This window comes from Aspergillus brasiliensis, assembly GCF_001889945.1.
Source record: "Aspergillus brasiliensis CBS 101740 unplaced genomic scaffold ASPBRscaffold_38, whole genome shotgun sequence".
In the NCBI taxonomy this organism is placed as follows: Eukaryota; Fungi; Ascomycota; class Eurotiomycetes; order Eurotiales; family Aspergillaceae; genus Aspergillus; species Aspergillus brasiliensis.
In genome coordinates this window covers 4,665-20,464 of record NW_027137479.1, presented here as the reverse complement: position 1 = coordinate 20,464, position 15,800 = coordinate 4,665, and the positions used below count along the sequence as shown (strand labels likewise).

General features: G+C 46.8%; 11 protein-coding genes across 11 annotated transcripts; 6 read left to right on the top strand and 5 right to left on the bottom strand.

Annotated features, from left to right (window-relative positions):
* Positions 1 to 191: 191 nt before the first annotated feature.
* ASPBRDRAFT_49629 (uncharacterized protein) lies at positions 192 to 1,230 on the top strand. The gene is made up of 3 exons (XM_067626389.1): positions 192 to 893; positions 999 to 1,089; positions 1,146 to 1,230. Exon 1 carries the CDS (start codon positions 295 to 297, stop codon positions 766 to 768), a length of 474 nt encoding a protein of 157 aa, XP_067472873.1. The 5' UTR covers positions 192 to 294; the 3' UTR covers positions 769 to 893; positions 999 to 1,089; positions 1,146 to 1,230.
* Positions 1,145 to 1,877, top strand: ASPBRDRAFT_49627 (uncharacterized protein; the record flags this gene model as incomplete). The annotated part of the gene is made up of 2 exons (XM_067626388.1): positions 1,145 to 1,623; positions 1,689 to 1,877. The coding sequence occupies one exon, from the start codon at positions 1,148 to 1,150 to the stop codon at positions 1,394 to 1,396; it is 249 nt and encodes an 82-aa protein (XP_067472871.1). The 3' UTR covers positions 1,397 to 1,623; positions 1,689 to 1,877.
* On the bottom strand, positions 1,393 to 1,620 carry ASPBRDRAFT_139686 (uncharacterized protein; the record flags this gene model as incomplete). Its single annotated transcript, XM_067619116.1, has 1 exon — positions 1,393 to 1,620. A coding segment is annotated over one exon (228 nt), but the record flags the coding sequence as incomplete, so codon positions are not given.
* Positions 1,878 to 2,300: 423 nt separating the features above from the next.
* Positions 2,301 to 3,176, bottom strand: ASPBRDRAFT_70291 (uncharacterized protein). The gene is made up of 2 exons (XM_067629067.1): positions 3,012 to 3,176; positions 2,301 to 2,963 (listed from the first exon to the last, which is right to left on the bottom strand). The coding sequence occupies exon 2, from the start codon at positions 2,945 to 2,947 to the stop codon at positions 2,594 to 2,596; it is 354 nt and encodes a 117-aa protein (XP_067472870.1). The 5' UTR covers positions 2,948 to 2,963; positions 3,012 to 3,176; the 3' UTR covers positions 2,301 to 2,593.
* Positions 3,177 to 4,028: 852 nt separating this feature from the next.
* On the top strand, positions 4,029 to 4,939 carry ASPBRDRAFT_70290 (uncharacterized protein; the record flags this gene model as incomplete). The annotated part of the gene is made up of 3 exons (XM_067629066.1): positions 4,029 to 4,482; positions 4,531 to 4,671; positions 4,716 to 4,939. The coding sequence occupies 3 exons, from the start codon at positions 4,029 to 4,031 to the stop codon at positions 4,763 to 4,765; spliced, it is 645 nt and encodes a 214-aa protein (XP_067472869.1). The 3' UTR covers positions 4,766 to 4,939.
* A 153-nt stretch (positions 4,940 to 5,092) lies between these two features.
* On the top strand, positions 5,093 to 5,446 carry ASPBRDRAFT_139693 (uncharacterized protein; the record flags this gene model as incomplete). Its single annotated transcript, XM_067619117.1, has 1 exon — positions 5,093 to 5,446. The coding sequence occupies one exon, from the start codon at positions 5,093 to 5,095 to the stop codon at positions 5,444 to 5,446; it is 354 nt and encodes a 117-aa protein (XP_067472868.1).
* Positions 5,447 to 5,995: 549 nt separating this feature from the next.
* ASPBRDRAFT_49624 (uncharacterized protein) lies at positions 5,996 to 7,354 on the top strand. Its single transcript, XM_067626387.1, has 3 exons — positions 5,996 to 6,585; positions 6,649 to 6,983; positions 7,037 to 7,354. The coding sequence occupies exons 1-3, from the start codon at positions 6,234 to 6,236 to the stop codon at positions 7,259 to 7,261; spliced, it is 912 nt and encodes a 303-aa protein (XP_067472867.1). The 5' UTR covers positions 5,996 to 6,233; the 3' UTR covers positions 7,262 to 7,354.
* A 1,997-nt stretch (positions 7,355 to 9,351) lies between these two features.
* ASPBRDRAFT_490315 (uncharacterized protein) lies at positions 9,352 to 10,169 on the bottom strand. Its single transcript, XM_067626228.1, has 2 exons — positions 10,039 to 10,169; positions 9,352 to 9,988 (listed from the first exon to the last, which is right to left on the bottom strand). Exons 1-2 carry the CDS (start codon positions 10,039 to 10,041, stop codon positions 9,485 to 9,487), a joined length of 507 nt encoding a protein of 168 aa, XP_067472866.1. The 5' UTR covers positions 10,042 to 10,169; the 3' UTR covers positions 9,352 to 9,484.
* A 477-nt stretch (positions 10,170 to 10,646) lies between these two features.
* ASPBRDRAFT_490313 (BCS1 and AAA domain-containing protein) lies at positions 10,647 to 12,601 on the top strand. Its single transcript, XM_067626227.1, has one exon. It carries the CDS (start codon positions 10,819 to 10,821, stop codon positions 12,391 to 12,393), a length of 1,575 nt encoding a protein of 524 aa, XP_067472865.1. The 5' UTR covers positions 10,647 to 10,818; the 3' UTR covers positions 12,394 to 12,601.
* ASPBRDRAFT_490312 (uncharacterized protein) lies at positions 12,602 to 13,821 on the bottom strand. The gene has a single exon (XM_067626226.1). It carries the CDS (start codon positions 13,546 to 13,548, stop codon positions 12,811 to 12,813), a length of 738 nt encoding a protein of 245 aa, XP_067472864.1. The 5' UTR covers positions 13,549 to 13,821; the 3' UTR covers positions 12,602 to 12,810.
* Positions 13,637 to 13,996, bottom strand: ASPBRDRAFT_92107 (uncharacterized protein; the record flags this gene model as incomplete). The annotated part of the gene is made up of 1 exon (XM_067629532.1): positions 13,637 to 13,996. A coding segment is annotated over one exon (360 nt), but the record flags the coding sequence as incomplete, so codon positions are not given.
* Positions 13,997 to 15,800: the final 1,804 nt, after the last annotated feature.

The following is a 15,800-nucleotide window of genomic DNA, read 5'->3' as shown; positions in this document are numbered from 1 at the left end:
TTTACGGGCAACATCTATGATTGGCTGAGTTTCGACGGTGCCACGTCAACGTACTCTGTAACTGTAACGATGAAAACCGTTCTCCCGAATACCACTGTTTCTAACCAAACGGCCACGTGTCGGCTGTTCAAGTGTAAAACTGCAAAGGCGGGGTAAAAATCATCAGCTCTCAATCAAGCCTGTTTGGCATTCAAAAACAGAGTTTGTGCTCGCTATTTTCTTTCGTACTCCAGCTCCCTAATTTTATTATTCACATACATCTGCTTCGAGACCAATTCACACCACGCGCACGCCATGATTGAAAACGTCTTCGATAGACTTGAAGAATTTCACAAAAGTCTTCTGCAACTCGAAGATTTCGAAGAAGAAATCGGCACTGCACTGCAAAACAGACTTAACATGCTTGCAGACGAGGTACCCATGCTAATCAGGCTTGCTTCTGTTTCCAAGCTTGTTAGGCATAAAGGGGATTTACCAGTCCGGCGAATCACTTACAATGTCAAAAAGCTTTCGGGAGATTGTACGCCAAGGTGGAACGAGTTATTGAAACTAAACTGCGACACGCAATTATTTCTAATGCTCTCTTTCAACGGCCTTTCTTCTCTCCCAGACAAAGAGTTCAATTGGCTTGTGGAAAATACTCAAGAATATCTAGGAAGACGAGCTTTTCGTTCGAACTGGATCCTGCGTGACTCCATTCGAAGAACCGTAGTAAAACTGCCACTAAATGCGAGCACACAACAGTTCCTTCGAAGTTCGTCCCATTAATAATTGTTTTAGCGAGAGCTAATGTCTAGATAGAATACCACAACGCAGAAATTGATTTGTGCGAACCAGGAGTCTTACCTGAAACAGAGCAACGTGATATGATGTCAAATATATGCAGTTCCGAAGCAAGCAGTAAGTTCGTTTGTGAATCACTTGTTGTACTGGGACTGACAGACGCAGATTACATATATCCTCAGAATAATGATACGACACCTAATAACTATGGACAGAAACGTATTCGGCAATATACGGGAGATGAGGGAGATGTACGAGATAATCGGGTGGTAGCAAAGTTGACAGAGCCGTCTAACGGAAAGAGGGGTAAGAAGAATGATATGGTCAAAATGCGAAGTCAATGCTAACAATAAAATGAACAGAAATGAAATACATGTTCACAAATGCTCCTGTCGACAGTATCTTAGTCCTGCCAGAACAATTTAAACGGGCCATTCAGAACAGCAGTCTCTGGAAATGGGAAAGAAGCCGACAATTAAGCACGACAGGATGCTTGGCTGTGATGTTCCCAAAAGACGATTCACAGGATGTTTCCTTCACATTCTGGTGTGGCCATGATGATGGGTATTTCCTGAATGATCTCTTCAAGGTCCAATGCGCGCTCTCCTCCTAAACTTTAAAAAAGACCACAGCGCCTCGAACATAGCATGTATATTTTGGTGGTATTTCGAAGTCTTCGAATTCTGTCAAGTTTTCTTTAAAGACGAGCTGGTCACTTGTTTCTTTGTTGATAATCGAAAGATATGCGCCTTTGAAGTAAATTATCTTCCTTTTATCGTCGGGTGGAAAACGATGGCTGGGGATTTCCTCTTCATATCCAGAAAGAGCCCTCTCCCCTCTCTGAGATGCAAGAAAAAAAACAATTAGCTTGTCTCTGACGTCAACATGATAGGAGGGGTTCCAACCTCCATGGCCAGTAGTAAATGTCTGCCTTGTAAATTGGCTGGTATTCGCTAATCAAGCGCCAAAGATGAGAATTAAGCAGGCTATAACGGATCATATGCTCACCGTTTTGCCAAATATAAGCCTTCCGAAGACCTGGGTCCAAGAAGGGTGAATGCAAATTGCGGAAGATTTTTTGATGTTGGTACAGAAACCGTGGAAAAGATCTTTGGCACGCGAAAGATCGGGGTGCACTTATATTCAATTCAGGGCGCTTGAGAGCGGAATGCCAATATTTATCTTATAGGGAGTTTTCAACATCATAAACCATAGCACCGTCGTTGGCAATTGATGATTCCGAGGCCGGAAATGGAGGGGCATTGGAAAATTGGTTGGGCACGTATTTGAGTCATGTGATCTTTCCGGACAGGGTGGGGAATAATCAAAGAACTTGAATGTCCTCCCTTAACAGTCCTGATTATTAACACCTACCCGTCGAAGTCTCTGGTATTTGTAGATTTGAATAATAATACATTTATCAAATGCCTAGTTGTTCCGCCTACGATTTTTCTCCTCGAACCGGGAAGAGCTGAAAGAGCAGTGGAAAGATCCGCAGACCGGACATTATTATTTCCGATCTCGCATTCGCGGATTTGGACAATGCAGGGTCCAACCCCAGGAAGTATCCTCAAAAGTCGTGGACTAGATTATAGTGCCTTTCGTCAATCTCTTTGCGGAGTGATTAATACTAACACCTAAACTTTGCCTAAAGCTTACTATCTAGGACTTATCTCCATATCAAAAACACGAAATACTCGATGCCTCATATTCATGCAGCCAATTCAGTAAAACACCAGCAACAAACACTGAACATAGACTTGGTAACTTGGTGGTTTCCGGAATTGAGTAACAGAAATACGGAATGAAATCAGTCGATTTCTTTATCAACCGCATCAAGAGCCGCCTGAACATCCTCCTTAGTCCCGCCATCAGGCACCTTGATGGTAGCCACGTTGCCATGGGTCCCTTCTTTATGTTTCTGTCTCCACTGTTTCCAAGAAGTTGGTATCTTGTTTCCAGAATTCACCTGCACTTGGAATCGATGGAACTTCTTTTCGTCTTCTTCGATAGTACCGGCGTAGTCAAATCGCACTCCCATCTTTTCCAATTCAGGCGTCGTTTTGGGAAAGGCGGTTTTATGGACGGGAACGGTTGGTCTTATAAGCTTTTTATAACCATCTTGCAAGAGGATGTCTTTGACTTTCTTCCATTTGTTTGGCATGGCGAAGGGACGGCACCTTAGTCAATTAGTTTGAAGCACCGTACACGAAGGATGAGAATAGTACCGTTTATTGAAATGCTCTGCTATATCCTGGGAAGTTTGGAAAGATGTTTGTTTAGAGAAACAAAAATAAATAATGACCACTGGGATTCTTGACCATTATATACACGGCCATTTACTATAATTACAGTTATCTCTCCTCCCTTTAAAAACCAGAAGTGCGTTTTTTCGACCTTTCTCAGAAAGTTAACGAGGTTCAGTACTCAGCAGAAGTCAGACGTTGATCAGCATGAAACGGCTGACACGTGGGCGTTGGATCCCAAACCGCCACCAATCAAGTGGGACGGGTTTATCGTGATGTGTGTGCCTACGTGTAATGGGATGTAAATTTTTTTTCTCGGAATCAACCACTAGCTATGCAAGTCGACGCGATTCGTGATTAGCGTATCGTAAGATGACCCAAGATGACCCCCCCAAAAGCCCGAATCAGACAGATCCTTCCATAGATACGTTCTTATGAAGTGGTGGTTCCTAATCAGGTTGGTAAAAGGTAAATGGTTATCGGTGTGAAACAAGGACAAACGCAATATAATAAACAAGCTTTGTCAGAAATCCTAAGTCGCGTAAAGACATGTTCCAGATAACCAGTAAATGCTTTTGTTACTTGTTCATTTCAAGAAAAGCCGACGATTAGGCTGTCAACGGAAGCGGGGCTAATCAGGAGCAACTCAACGAACACCAACACGTGGATGTTCAGTAACGAAAAACCTTGCCAATAGTGTAGAAACAATGAACGCAACCTAATAAGCCTTTTGGCCCAAATGTGCATAGTCTTACGTTGATTCCGAACGATCCGCACGTGGATGCTCAGAACCATATACCTTGGCCTAGGAGTCTTCTCGCCTACTGCTATCTTAGCATCACTTAATCTGGGATCTAAGGTCGAACTATAAGACCGAGATGATTGAATACTCACTTCACGTTCTTTGGCCACAGCTATCTCGGTCTTGTAACGCTTTTGTTTTGATACCTTTGATTCTTCTCTTTTCTTTTCCCAGATTACCTCTTCCTATAGCACAAAATGATCTGTTTTGGTATAGCTGGGCATGCAATAATTCCACGGTGGCTTAGAAACCTCTACACCAGCGCATGCGATTCAGACGATTTGACGGAATGGGACAATGGCCCAGGTTATGACCACAGACGCTTATACTCTCCATGGAATGGGAATGGACTAGCTTCGCATGACCCGCGAAGTGCGCGAAATGACACCAGGATATACCTGGATACAGAGCCTTCACCCTGTGGAGAATATCGACCAAATTCGCCCGATTGGACTAATAATGAGATGCCACAAATCCCAACCCCACCGAATTCTCAGCAGACTCCTGATTCCGCGTATCTCGCATGTGCTCCGGCTAGGTCTCAAACGCCAGCGCTACCGGAGATACGTAAAGATCAACCGTTACCAAAGGCATATTCCAGCAGGTTGAGACCTAAGAGAATAGGGGATACCAGATACCCCTCCACAAAAAGTAAGTACTTCTTGGCCATGTTGAAAACATATTAACATGAATTCAAAGGTACGTCTCGCGAGCAGGGACCCTGGAATCTACCAGTTATTGATGAGGCGATGCTGGTCCTGGGCACGTCCCAGTCATGCAAATATGAAGGCGTACTTTTTGGCAACTCCATAGAGTCATCTCTCATACTTCGTATTGAAGGTAGGGGCAGATTTTGTTGCCCCTTATCCTACTTCAACCGGCAGGATACGGCTCTGTTACGGTGGAAATTGGGATTCCTGTTGTCACAGGATGAATGGGCCGATATTCGTAAACATGGATTCGTTTGGCATTAAAAATCACCAGCTGATCGTACTCTTGGATCTTATGTATGTACTAGCACCCCAGTCAGGCTTCGTCTAGTCGTTTCGTGTCCTGTAATAAGAGCTGCTTGTCCAAAATAAAAAGCAAATGCAGATTTTCCTCGCTTTTTTTTTATTAAAAAAAAATAAAAAAAAAAGCCTAGACCAAAAATGGAGAAATGAACTGTTCTTTGCATGGGTATAGGAGTACTTTAAACCCCTTAGTACCCACAAGAGCAAGGGCACAAGCCGCCTCTACTTTTACAACTTTGCTCTGCAGAATGGCCAGCCTGCAAATGCAAAACCGGACCCTTTCAAGGGTTATTGAAAATTCCAAGATTAGGTTTCTATGCCCCCAGTGTCTCAAAGGTTTTCCCCGTTCAGACGCCCTATACGAACATTTTCGACGAACCAGTGACGAGATACATGATGGTCTTGACATGAGGAGAACCGACTTCGACCGGTTTTTTTCCTGCTACCAAGTAGCTCTTAGGGCCTCTATCCTCCCAGCGCAACTCCCGTTTGGCGCCAAATGCTTCGAGTACCGGTTTATTGTCGAACATTATGGAGAAGGCGACGAGAATCGCCAGAGCGTATGTCAAACAAACAACACCAATACTGGCGCCAGTGAGTAGATCAGTTGCTTCTATAGAATATCTCTCAAATTAATTCCCATGTACCCTACAGCATATCCTTGGACGGATACTACTGTCCCATCTTCGGACACGAACTATATTCCGAATGATTTTGGGAGTAATCCCATGGTATGGAGCGGCAACGAGCGCCAGGACTGATATGGGTGTTGCTTAGAACCCGTGGACTTCCAAATTCCAACATGGCAGTTCCTGGCCGTATTGTTGGGTAATCGAGGGAATAACGGGTGGGAAAAGAGGAGAAGACCAGTCAATATTCGGAGGCAGATTTTCTGGAGTACAGTGAGCTGCGAAATCAGCTTGCCCAGCAAGATACTTCTCATTTGGTTTAAAGGGTTCTTGGCGCGAATGCTATGCCAATTGTATTGAAGATATACTTTGTTAAGCCAATCATTGCAAGGGACATTGTTTAGTAAGCCGGCAACCAAGGATTTCTTAAACACCAAAACAGTGTCTGGGGGGCAGGCTCATTTCGCAGATCATTGTACAATCTGATTATAGTTCTAAATAAGCGAAAGATCCGTTCGTTCCCCCCTTGATAAGGACAAGGGACAAGGGTCTTTTCAAAGGACGGGGAGAGAGGAAAGAAAAGTTATGACTACTTGTCTAGCTGGCGAGCACCGCCTTCTATCCTTAGCATACATCACACCACGTATTGTCGAAAGTGGAGACCGAGGCCACCTAAAGGGCGGTTCAAATTCTCAACCGTCGGTGCGGGGTATTCTTCCATTTGCCAGTATCCGCAAAAGAAACCACAAAAAACGTGAGCATGGCGGATTTGGAAAGGAAAGTTGTCACCCTTCGAAGGATCATACAGCAGACATCAATTAGATACCTCTGCCCGATATGCCTTAAAGGCTTTCCTCGCCCGGATACCTTGTATGATCACTTTCGGAAAACGAAAGATGATACCCATGAGGGCCTCAGCATGAGAAGAACCGATTTTAAGAGGTTCATTTCGTCCTATCAAGCGGCACTTGGGGCTTCTATTCCTGCAGCAGAGTTGCCAGTCGATAATAAATGCTTTGATCTGCAGTATGTATTAGAACACCATGGTCAGGACTCTGAGAAACCCGATGACACGATCGCGCCCGACATAGACACTTCGGCTTCACGCACTTGTGAGTATTACCTTACTGGATTTGGCTTGCGCTCAATGTCCTGAATCTAACTGCACTCACTAGCCAGCTACTTATACGGTCATTATTCTGCTCTCCGTCGACCTATTTTATATGCTGCTCTGGCGCATTGCGACCGCGAGCCGCGTGGTCATAAATATGAGCCCACCCCCGAGAAAGTGCTTCCCAGTATGGAACCGGCTTGTTTTAGGTGGGCCCGACCACTCGGTCAGGTAGAGATTAAAATACGTGCTCTTCTACCACAGCTTGAAAACTGGTTAAATGGAACTCTTCCGTCATCCATGCCAGGCGAGAGCCATTCAGACAACCCTGGCATTCTCCTACCAACTGTGGATATTGAAATCCCCCTCGCACCCATCCGGGACCTACTATATGAAGGCGTATGAGTATAACAGTATGACCACCGCTAGATCTCTACTAATAGAGAAGATAGTTCGGGATATACACCCTTCTGCGCACATACAAAGAAACGTTCACCCCATTAAATTTCTGCTCGGCCCTTTACACGGTGCTTCATGTTGATGAACCCGCCTTAATAGGCCATAGGAAAGTTAGTCTGGGCCAGTCAGTATGGGTCAGTCGTCAGTCAGCCTTATCCGCAGGTCTCATAGTCTTGGTCTGTAAAGCACCCGATACAATTGACGACCCGACAGTTTAAGGAGGCCGACCGACCGTTATGTATCAGCCAGTCGGAATTTTGTATATACGTATTCTTGATGTCTGTGTTTGTGGTTGGACATGATGTACTTGGGACCAGAAGGCACGCAAATACACGAGCTTCATCAAGAAGTTAAAGATGGAAATAATATTAGGGTTAGTGTTCCGAAAATCCCGTGCCATGGATGAACGAATCTATTCCCATATGATGACCCACCTTCCCGCGACCTCTACTTTAAGGGACTTCAGTAGACTGAGAAAATCTGACTACGAATGCTTCGGGGACAGGTTGTACTCGGACTGCGCATTACACTGGCCCAAAGGGCCTCGGTCACCGCTTCGTATTTGTCAAGTAGACCCGAAAGGATCTAGAGGTCAAATGAAAGCAAGCCGTTCGCATACGAGTTCCAAAGCAGGAGTGGCGGTTTCAGCAAAGTATGGCGCTCGATCGATTGCATGTAGCCTAAGCACTGGAATGACCAATAAAAGACGGCCGAGGATGGTGCGTGAATGATTAGCTCGGTCTGGAATCCAGTAACAGTTATCTCATTTCATGCCTCCTGCCAAGGATCACGCTTGGATCGCTTCTCCACTTATATGTACGAATGCAGTGTGAAGGTTTCTTTCAGGGAGAACCTGTGTGGATAGACCCACTCCTGCCGTATTACGTTGTATTGAAAGGATACGTATTCTCGAGGTCGGCTGGAGGATGAATCGGGGTTTGCTGCATCTGCAACTAGTGATCGTCATCACCAGGTAATGTCTCATATCAACCTACGCGGGCTCATGCGGGATAACAATGGCTGCAGATGGGAACGGAATAACAGCACGTTGTATATTGGCTACCCAGTCATAGCTGAGAAATAAGGTACATCGAGTCTCAATATGTTGGCGTGGCTGGCTTGGTGCAAAGCTAACTCCGTGAGCTTTTACGCAATAATAAGAACTAAAATTTCCACTCAAACACCATGGCAGTCCACAGCTCTCCAAGTTGGTGACATTTTCGCTAGACATCTCTTTCCGAGGTTTCTCGTTTGTATTTCGATACAACAGATCTTTTATCGAGACTTATGCATCATTAGCTATATCAGATTCCGTCCGAGAAAGTGAAAACCCCCTATACAGTATGTCACTCTCATTCTGCGGTAGACCCGGTTTGTATTAACAATTAAAGCAGGGCGAACGGATATTTTGAACAGCTCTTTCGCTGTTGGTACCTACAAGGTCCCACTACTTCCATGCAGCTGCTACTATTACAATGAGCGACAGCCTCCTCAACCTTACAATCGGCTTCGTTGTTGCCTGGTTCGCATTGGTGTTAATTGCTGTGGCTTGCTACTCCTTGAGGCCAGTGTATCAGCGCATCCGAGAAAACCAGCGGGATCGAAATCGTTAACTGATACTTCGCTTCCGGGTTCATTTTCGATTCGCCTACTTCGTCAGGAATGTCCATCTCTTGAGCTTGTCTCAACTACATACTGCAAGGCACATTGGATTGTTGTTCTCAGGCAATCCCATAAGCTTTTCGGTATCAACCTTGCCCTGAACGGACTCAGGTGGACCAAGGATATGTCCAATGAAGCTTTTGACAGTTACTGTTAGAGCTACCGATAAATGTCCTGAAGTCGAAGATTTGAAACGTCATGTTGAGGATCTCATGCTGCCAACACGAAAAAGGCTGTCCTTGTGTGCAATGGGTGTAAGTGCAACAAAGTGGCAATGATGTCCATTCTACCAGTATGTAGCTCAGGGTTGTCGCACGATTATAAATGGGAGGGTCTCATTGAGGGTGTCCTTGCAGAAGCAGTTTCATTGGGCAATTTAGGAGGACTCTTAGTTGGGGCCCAGTCGGGGGTTTACATCTGTCTTAACTATTTGTCCTATTTACAATCCTCGTATTGTTTGTTGCACCTCACATTCGAGTGGAGAAAGCCAGTAATGTGTAGTGGTTTCCTTTGAGTAGAATTTACAACTGCACGAAGATTTGTATTTGTTGGCCTCAAAAATCTCCCAGTTGCTAGAAAATACCCGTCCATTTCATGCATCGTCACGGAGAATTGCAGCTCCCCTATCATGAAGTGCAACAGCTCTTCGGACCTCGCCGATTAGAGAAGTTTATAAATCGACTCAGAAGGTAACAACGAATTGAACAAAAAATTCAGAAATTGACCTCCACAAAATGGTACAGGATGCTGACTGGCATCGTTTTATGCAATTCCACCCCCTAATTCAACATCAAATTGTATCTATTCCCAACAAGATATTCGACAAAACCAAGGTCATCTAATAGTTCCTCTTTGAAGCTGCGGCATGGCATCTCTTTTCCAGTCTGCCAAGTGTATGGTTCCCACAGTGCCATGCACACAGCGTCAGCTTTGTCGTGGGGTTGTGCAAAAAAGTCCAGAAGCTCTTGTGAAGGTAATTGGGACGTTGCGTCAAAGTGCCAAGTCAGAAGGGCTAGTTTTAGAATGATGTCGTCGTGAAGCATGTCGGAGATACGTTTGGTATGCTCATCGAGGAGCGAGTTGTCACAGAGCAGAAACACTTCTGCCGATGAATACCCTCCTATCCGGAGGCCCTGACATATATCCACGAGTACCTTGCGTTCGGGGTCAAGGCTTTGTCGAACTGATGTCAACCCGAAGATCTCAAAGCCGAAGCACCATGCCTGCAAAGATTTTAAAGCCAACTCGGCCGGGGGAAGGAGGATCTGGCGAGGTAAAGCGCTCTTCATGTGCGTTAGCCGAAACCCTTAAGGTACTTGGACTGGTCGCTAACCATTCTTCTTGACACGAAGTGAGATGTGTGAAACAGAGCCTGATCAGAACCTAAGTCTCAGAGGATGGCAACTAAGCCAAGTTCGAAGTAGCTGAGAGAAGTGATATATAGGGAAGAGATTCTCCTGATAGTTTATTCTCCCCACTACTCCAACCCCCCTCTCTCTTCTACGGCAAGGAGTGCCTCGTAGCGACCATCATCCTATGGATGGTACTTCGACGCAGGGGCGGCATTATCTGCGTCTTTGTGAAGCTCCACATTCAACGTATTTCGGTGTATTGAAATTCGTGTGACGACGAATCACGGGCCTTGGTGTTTCTGGTCCCCGACCCCGACAGCCTCGCAAATAGGCTGTCCTCCGCCACCCCCGCCTGATTCCGGCTGGCCGTGTGACAGATCCATTGTGATGAGAAAGCCCACTGGCTAGATAGGGACATTAGCCTGCTGTTATGCTACCATACCTAAGACCGGATCTGCCCGATACCTCCAAGCCATGCGCAAGCCCAGCAATAAGATGGCCCGGCGTTCAGCCGGTCTAGAGCTTCACGAAGTGCTGGGCTATCGGGTAAGGCGGTTATTTCCCGCTCATTGTTCGCTAAAAAATTTATCGCGAATGCTCGACTAGTGGAAGTCTAGCCAAGTCCGCATCAGCTCACAGCCTCGCCCTGCTCGTTTAAGTTATATAAGAGATTCCTTTTTCCCATTTCATCACCGAGACCTACCTTTCTGACAATCTCATCGCTCGAAATAGTTTTCTCTATAAGAAAGTTGGTTTCCAGTATGGTTCCAGCTGACGTATTGCTCGAAACTCTCGTCCCGGGCTACAGGCTTTTAGCTCGTTCACTTCCGTCTTATTTTCACGTTGATATTACCTCCTATCTTCTTGTCTTTGCAGGAAACCTCGCGTTCTGGGCGTATGCCATGCCATTGTTTTGGGACCGATTCCAATCCCTCCTTCTACTGTTCTCGACGTCCGTTGAAATTGGCTACCACGACAATCTGTATGATGATGCCATGCGATGGATTTCTATGCAAAGCACCTTGAGCCATACGTTGCGATTTGTTGCTGGCACAAGAATCAACTTTGCTACTCTTTGGGATGACACGGAGGAGGATGAGAGAGATCTGTCCGAAGCGGATCAACTGCGATTTGAAAATGATCCAAGGCCGTTTTGGATAAAGAGGACGGAACTTAATAATCTTCGAACAATTCGTTACACCCCCGCACCGGCTCAAACCCATTATTTTACCTACCGCGGATGTTTGATTGCTCTGCGTCGTCAACCGTATAAGGATGCCGGAAGTCCTTGGGTTGCAAGCATGGAAAAGCTATATTTTTATGCAGCCCCGTGGAGAAGGGATGTGTTAAAGGACCTTCTGTATAGCATCCAGAAGGCTTCTAGCGAGCATGACAAGCGTCGTGTTGTTGTGAAACGCGGGCTTAAACTGAGATCCGATTTCCAGTGGACACGGATGGCATCCAAGAAACCACGGCCCCTGTCGACAGTCATCATGGATTCGGAACTGAAAAGGGGTATTGTCCAAGATATACAAAACTACCTACACCCTCGCACCCGTTCCTGGTACCAGTCCCGAGGTCTTCCGTATCGGCGAGGCTACCTATTTTACGGCCCGCCAGGTACAGGGAAGTCGAGTCTGTGTTTTGCAATTGCCAGTCTGGTGCAGCTTGAAATATTTATGGTCAGTCTCAGCGCAAGCGATCTTGACGAAAATGGCCTGGCTCTTCTGTTCCAGTCCCTTCCAAATCGATGCATCGTTCTGTTTGAAGATGTGGACCAGGCCGGCATCCGGAAACGCGACACCGATATTCCTCTGTCACGGAACCGGTGTGAAACAGACGAGATTACCGACTGCGACGGCTTAGAACGCCACAGTTCCGAGCGGCGATCAAGCGGAATAACTCTTTCCGCATTGCTCAATGTCATTGACGGTGTATCAGCGCAGGAAGGCAGAATCCTGATCATGACAACCAACCACATCGAAAAACTCGACGGCGCTCTCCTTCGTCCTGGACGAGTAGATATGCGAGTTCCGTTCCACCATGTCGACTCGTCAGCTATTCAGCAGCTTTTTCTCTCCTTCTTTCTAAAGCCCACTGATACACTGGTTATGGACGGCACAGAGTTAATTTATTCGACCGATTCACCGTCTCCCGCGGCCCGCCCCGATTGGGATATTGAGGATATCATGAAATTGGCACTCGCATTCGGAGACAAAGTTCCTCAGGGCCGTTACACTGCAGCTGAGGTTCAAAACTATCTGTTGTTACACAGGAATGATCCTAAGTCCGCAGTCCGTGATGTCGCAGGATGGGTGGGTCAATCGTGCAACTGAGCCATATCAAACCAGTCGCGTCTTGAAATGGGGTCAGGAGACATTGGAAAACAGCATGAAGGTCCAACAGAGTAAATGTCTATTCCAGAGTGTATTTAGCTCTAATTAGTGGAACATGATACAAAATACATTTTCTAGCTTCTGCAAGATCTGGTGTTCCTCGTCGAGTAAGGTCTGCGTCTGCGGAATCCGTGCCGTCCGAGTAACTTGAACACGAGAATAGGGATGGGTGTCAGGAGGCTTGCATCAGTATTGGTATTGTAGTTCGACGAACACTTTCACGTGCACTGCAGCTTGCCTCAAGGACGTATCGTGAAGTAACTGCCACATCCTTTAAACATGCTTGTTGCAACTGCCATTCGAGGGACTCGGCAATCAAGGAAATCTCTGCCAGTTCAATATCCAAGTGCTGCTGAGCTATTCCATGTCGCTCCGTTCTTCGAAGTCAGGAACTGGAGTAGAGGACACTGACTGGACTTCGGATGCAAGATCGGAGTCCCCACGATAACCCAAGTCCGTACTGCGCTCGGTGGAATTGGGATCGGCTGTACTGGGGTCAGTTCTCTGTGGCGTGGATATTGTTGAATCGGAAAATGCCGGACTTGCACTGCTACAGTCCGCTATACCATAGTCACAATTAACACTTGAGAGATCATGACTTTTGAGATCCCCACTGTCCACTTTTTGTTGCTCATACCAGCGCCTTCCGAGTTTCCGAGCTCGACGAAGGCACCCACTCTGTCTCTGTCGCCATCCTTTTCGGTTCTCATTTGCTTGGTTCTTACCTATTTCCAGTGCTCTACATTCTCTTGCACGGTGCGCACTGTTGTCTGCCTGGATTGATTGCTGCAACCGATGGTCTTGCACAATCTGTCCCCCTGTCCCACGCCCGGTTCTCCCTGAAACATGCGTATCATCAGCAGTATCCTCATCTGACACAACATGCCCAGCTTCATCATGCAGGACTGTGGCAGTAGAAGATTTATAAATGTTAGGGTCATGGTCGAGTAGAGGAAACGACGTAAGGTCTCCAAAAATGAAAAAATAGACACAGCGACGAACGAAGAAGCCTGTTACTGTCTCGACCATGGGAACCTTATCGGCATGCAGATGATCGATAAATAGATAAAGGCTATCGTCAATGTGCGTCTGCATTCGCGACAGGCCACATCGCAGGCGTGATTTGTAGAGAAATTTGCGAGATGCTCAGAAGACGTTCTGGCTTGGTCCGGAATAGCATTTGAAAGCATTCGATGATTCTGTCGACTAACAATCCAAATATGTGTGGGTCATAGCGGAAAATACCAGGTTTGCGAGCCTGGAGTAATGCCGCATGTGCAATCGCCCGGTCTGGGGATCGATTAACTAGTCCTTCAATCTCAGTCGACCGAAAGCCAAGCCGGTAGGCCAGTCTAGCCATCTCACAGACCGTATGCTCGTCAGCCTTTGCACGATTGGAATTTGCGAACAACTTGGCGTCAGTCTTTGGATCGGGCGGCATTAGCGGATAGTGTCTCATGGCATAGAGCCAGACCTGGCGATATCCGAGCTCGAACTGCTCCATGGGGCTCACACGTGTTGTCCGGAAGGAGGACTCTGATGTTGCACTCCTATGCCCTGGGTATATCTGATCGGACTGATACGGTTAATTGATCCTCTAGCTTCACATGATGCGGCGGCGCATGACGTTATGTTCCTATCATGAATACAATAGGTGGGTCGGCAGAGGCAGACTTCCAGAAAAAGTCACGTGATACGACGCCAAGGGCATACCCTCACCTAGACCTCGCCAAAACGCGGGTTGGGTTGGGTTTTCATTTTCTGAACCCGCCGTCGGGTTCCCCAGGCTGGGTTTCGGGGGTCCCCAACCCGCCCATGGTGTTGAATATCACGGTGGCTGTGATCAGTATCATGGTGGCTGAACCTTATGGCAGGGATGGGACCAGACATATATATGTGCTATCCCGCCCTTGTAAAAGTGAACTCCTTAAGCAACTAACAATCAATCAATCTATTTGTTGAAGTGAGAATAGATTGATTGATTGTTTGTTACTACTTCTATCCTTACAGGGGCGGGATGCCTCATATATATATATATCTCTGTTCCCAATCCCTGCTAATGTGACATCACGTGATATTCAACACTCCCACTCGATGGCAACCACTGTCAAGGGTGCCAGCGACCATTCATCACGGTGGTGAAGGGTCCCGTTAAAACCTTCAAAAACCTTTAAGGAGAAAAGAAGGAAAGGGTACCCGTGCGCTCGGTCTCTCCCCAATGTCCGCAAGCCAAGAGGTGTCACTCAATGCCAAGCCCTCTGCGAAACCATTCAAAACGTTCTCGTGCAAGAGGCTTTGTAAACCCGTCAGCAATCTGCTCCGTAGTTGGAACGTATTTCAGCGCCACTGCTCCAAGGTCTTGGACTTCTCCTTGCCACTTGCGTTGGATTTCCATATGTTTTGTGCGAGAATGATATTGCGGGTTCGAGGACAGGGCGATGGCTCCTTGATTGTCACCACAGATAATCGTTGCGGCTTTTCCTTGGCTCATGTTTAACTCATTAAGAAGTCTCCTTAACCAGATTGCTTCTTTGGTTGCTTGTGTCTGGCCTAGAAATTCAGCTTCACAGGTCGAGAGGGCAACAACGCTTTGGCGCTTTGATTGCCAACTGATTGCCCCGCTCCCGATATTGAAGAGATATCCAGCTGTTGATCGTCTGGTGTTGCGACATCCACCCCAGTCTGCATCTGTAAAGCCTTTCAGCATCTGGGGCTGACCCTTGTACGTGAGCCTGAGGCCTTTTGTGCCGTTGAGATATCGCAAGATGCGTCGGGCGAGATTCATGTGTTGCGGTCCGGGATTTGCCAGATACCTGCTCGCCATTGAGACGGCATACGCGACGTCCCCCCTAGTCCCAAGCATGATGTACATTAGGGATCCGACAATGCGTTGGTATGTGACTCTTTGATCTGGGGGACAGCTGTATCCCGGACTGTTCTCGGGAAGTGGTGAGGTTTCTATCGGCGTGCTGACGGGAGCGCCGCTGCTGATTCCGAACTGGTGAGCGACCTTGTCAATATACGCTTCTTGACTGAGGTAGAGCATCCTGTTTTGACGGTCTCGCTGAACGGACATTCCGAGATAGTAACTGCATGGTCCTAGATCTGTCATTTGGAAGCGGTTTCGGAGGCTCCGTTTGATCTTCTTTATTTCTGCACTGCTTGGCCCCACGATCAGGAGATCATCGACATACACCGCGATGTACATATTGCTCCGGATGAAGATCCCAAGATCAGAGCTGATCGGCTCGAAGCCGAGGTTCCGAAGGAAATTTGTAAGGGTCTGGTACCAAATCCGAGGAGCTTGTTTGAGGCCATACAGTGCCTTTCGAAGTTTGCAGACCTTA

Coding starts and splice junctions, on each gene's coding strand:
- ASPBRDRAFT_49629 (XM_067626389.1), top strand. CDS start 295: ATGATTGAAAACGTCTTCGATAGACTTGAAGAATTTCACAAAAGTCTT.
- ASPBRDRAFT_70291 (XM_067629067.1), bottom strand. CDS start 2,947: ATGCCAAACAAATGGAAGAAAGTCAAAGACATCCTCTTGCAAGATGGT.
- ASPBRDRAFT_49624 (XM_067626387.1), top strand. CDS start 6,234: ATGGCGGATTTGGAAAGGAAAGTTGTCACCCTTCGAAGGATCATACAG. Junction 6,586..6,648: donor CACTTCGGCTTCACGCACTT/GTGAGTATTACC, acceptor TGCACTCACTAG/CCAGCTACTTATACGGTCAT. Junction 6,984..7,036: donor GGGACCTACTATATGAAGGC/GTATGAGTATAA, acceptor TAGAGAAGATAG/TTCGGGATATACACCCTTCT.
- ASPBRDRAFT_490313 (XM_067626227.1), top strand. CDS start 10,819: ATGGTTCCAGCTGACGTATTGCTCGAAACTCTCGTCCCGGGCTACAGG.
- ASPBRDRAFT_490312 (XM_067626226.1), bottom strand. CDS start 13,548: ATGCAGACGCACATTGACGATAGCCTTTATCTATTTATCGATCATCTG.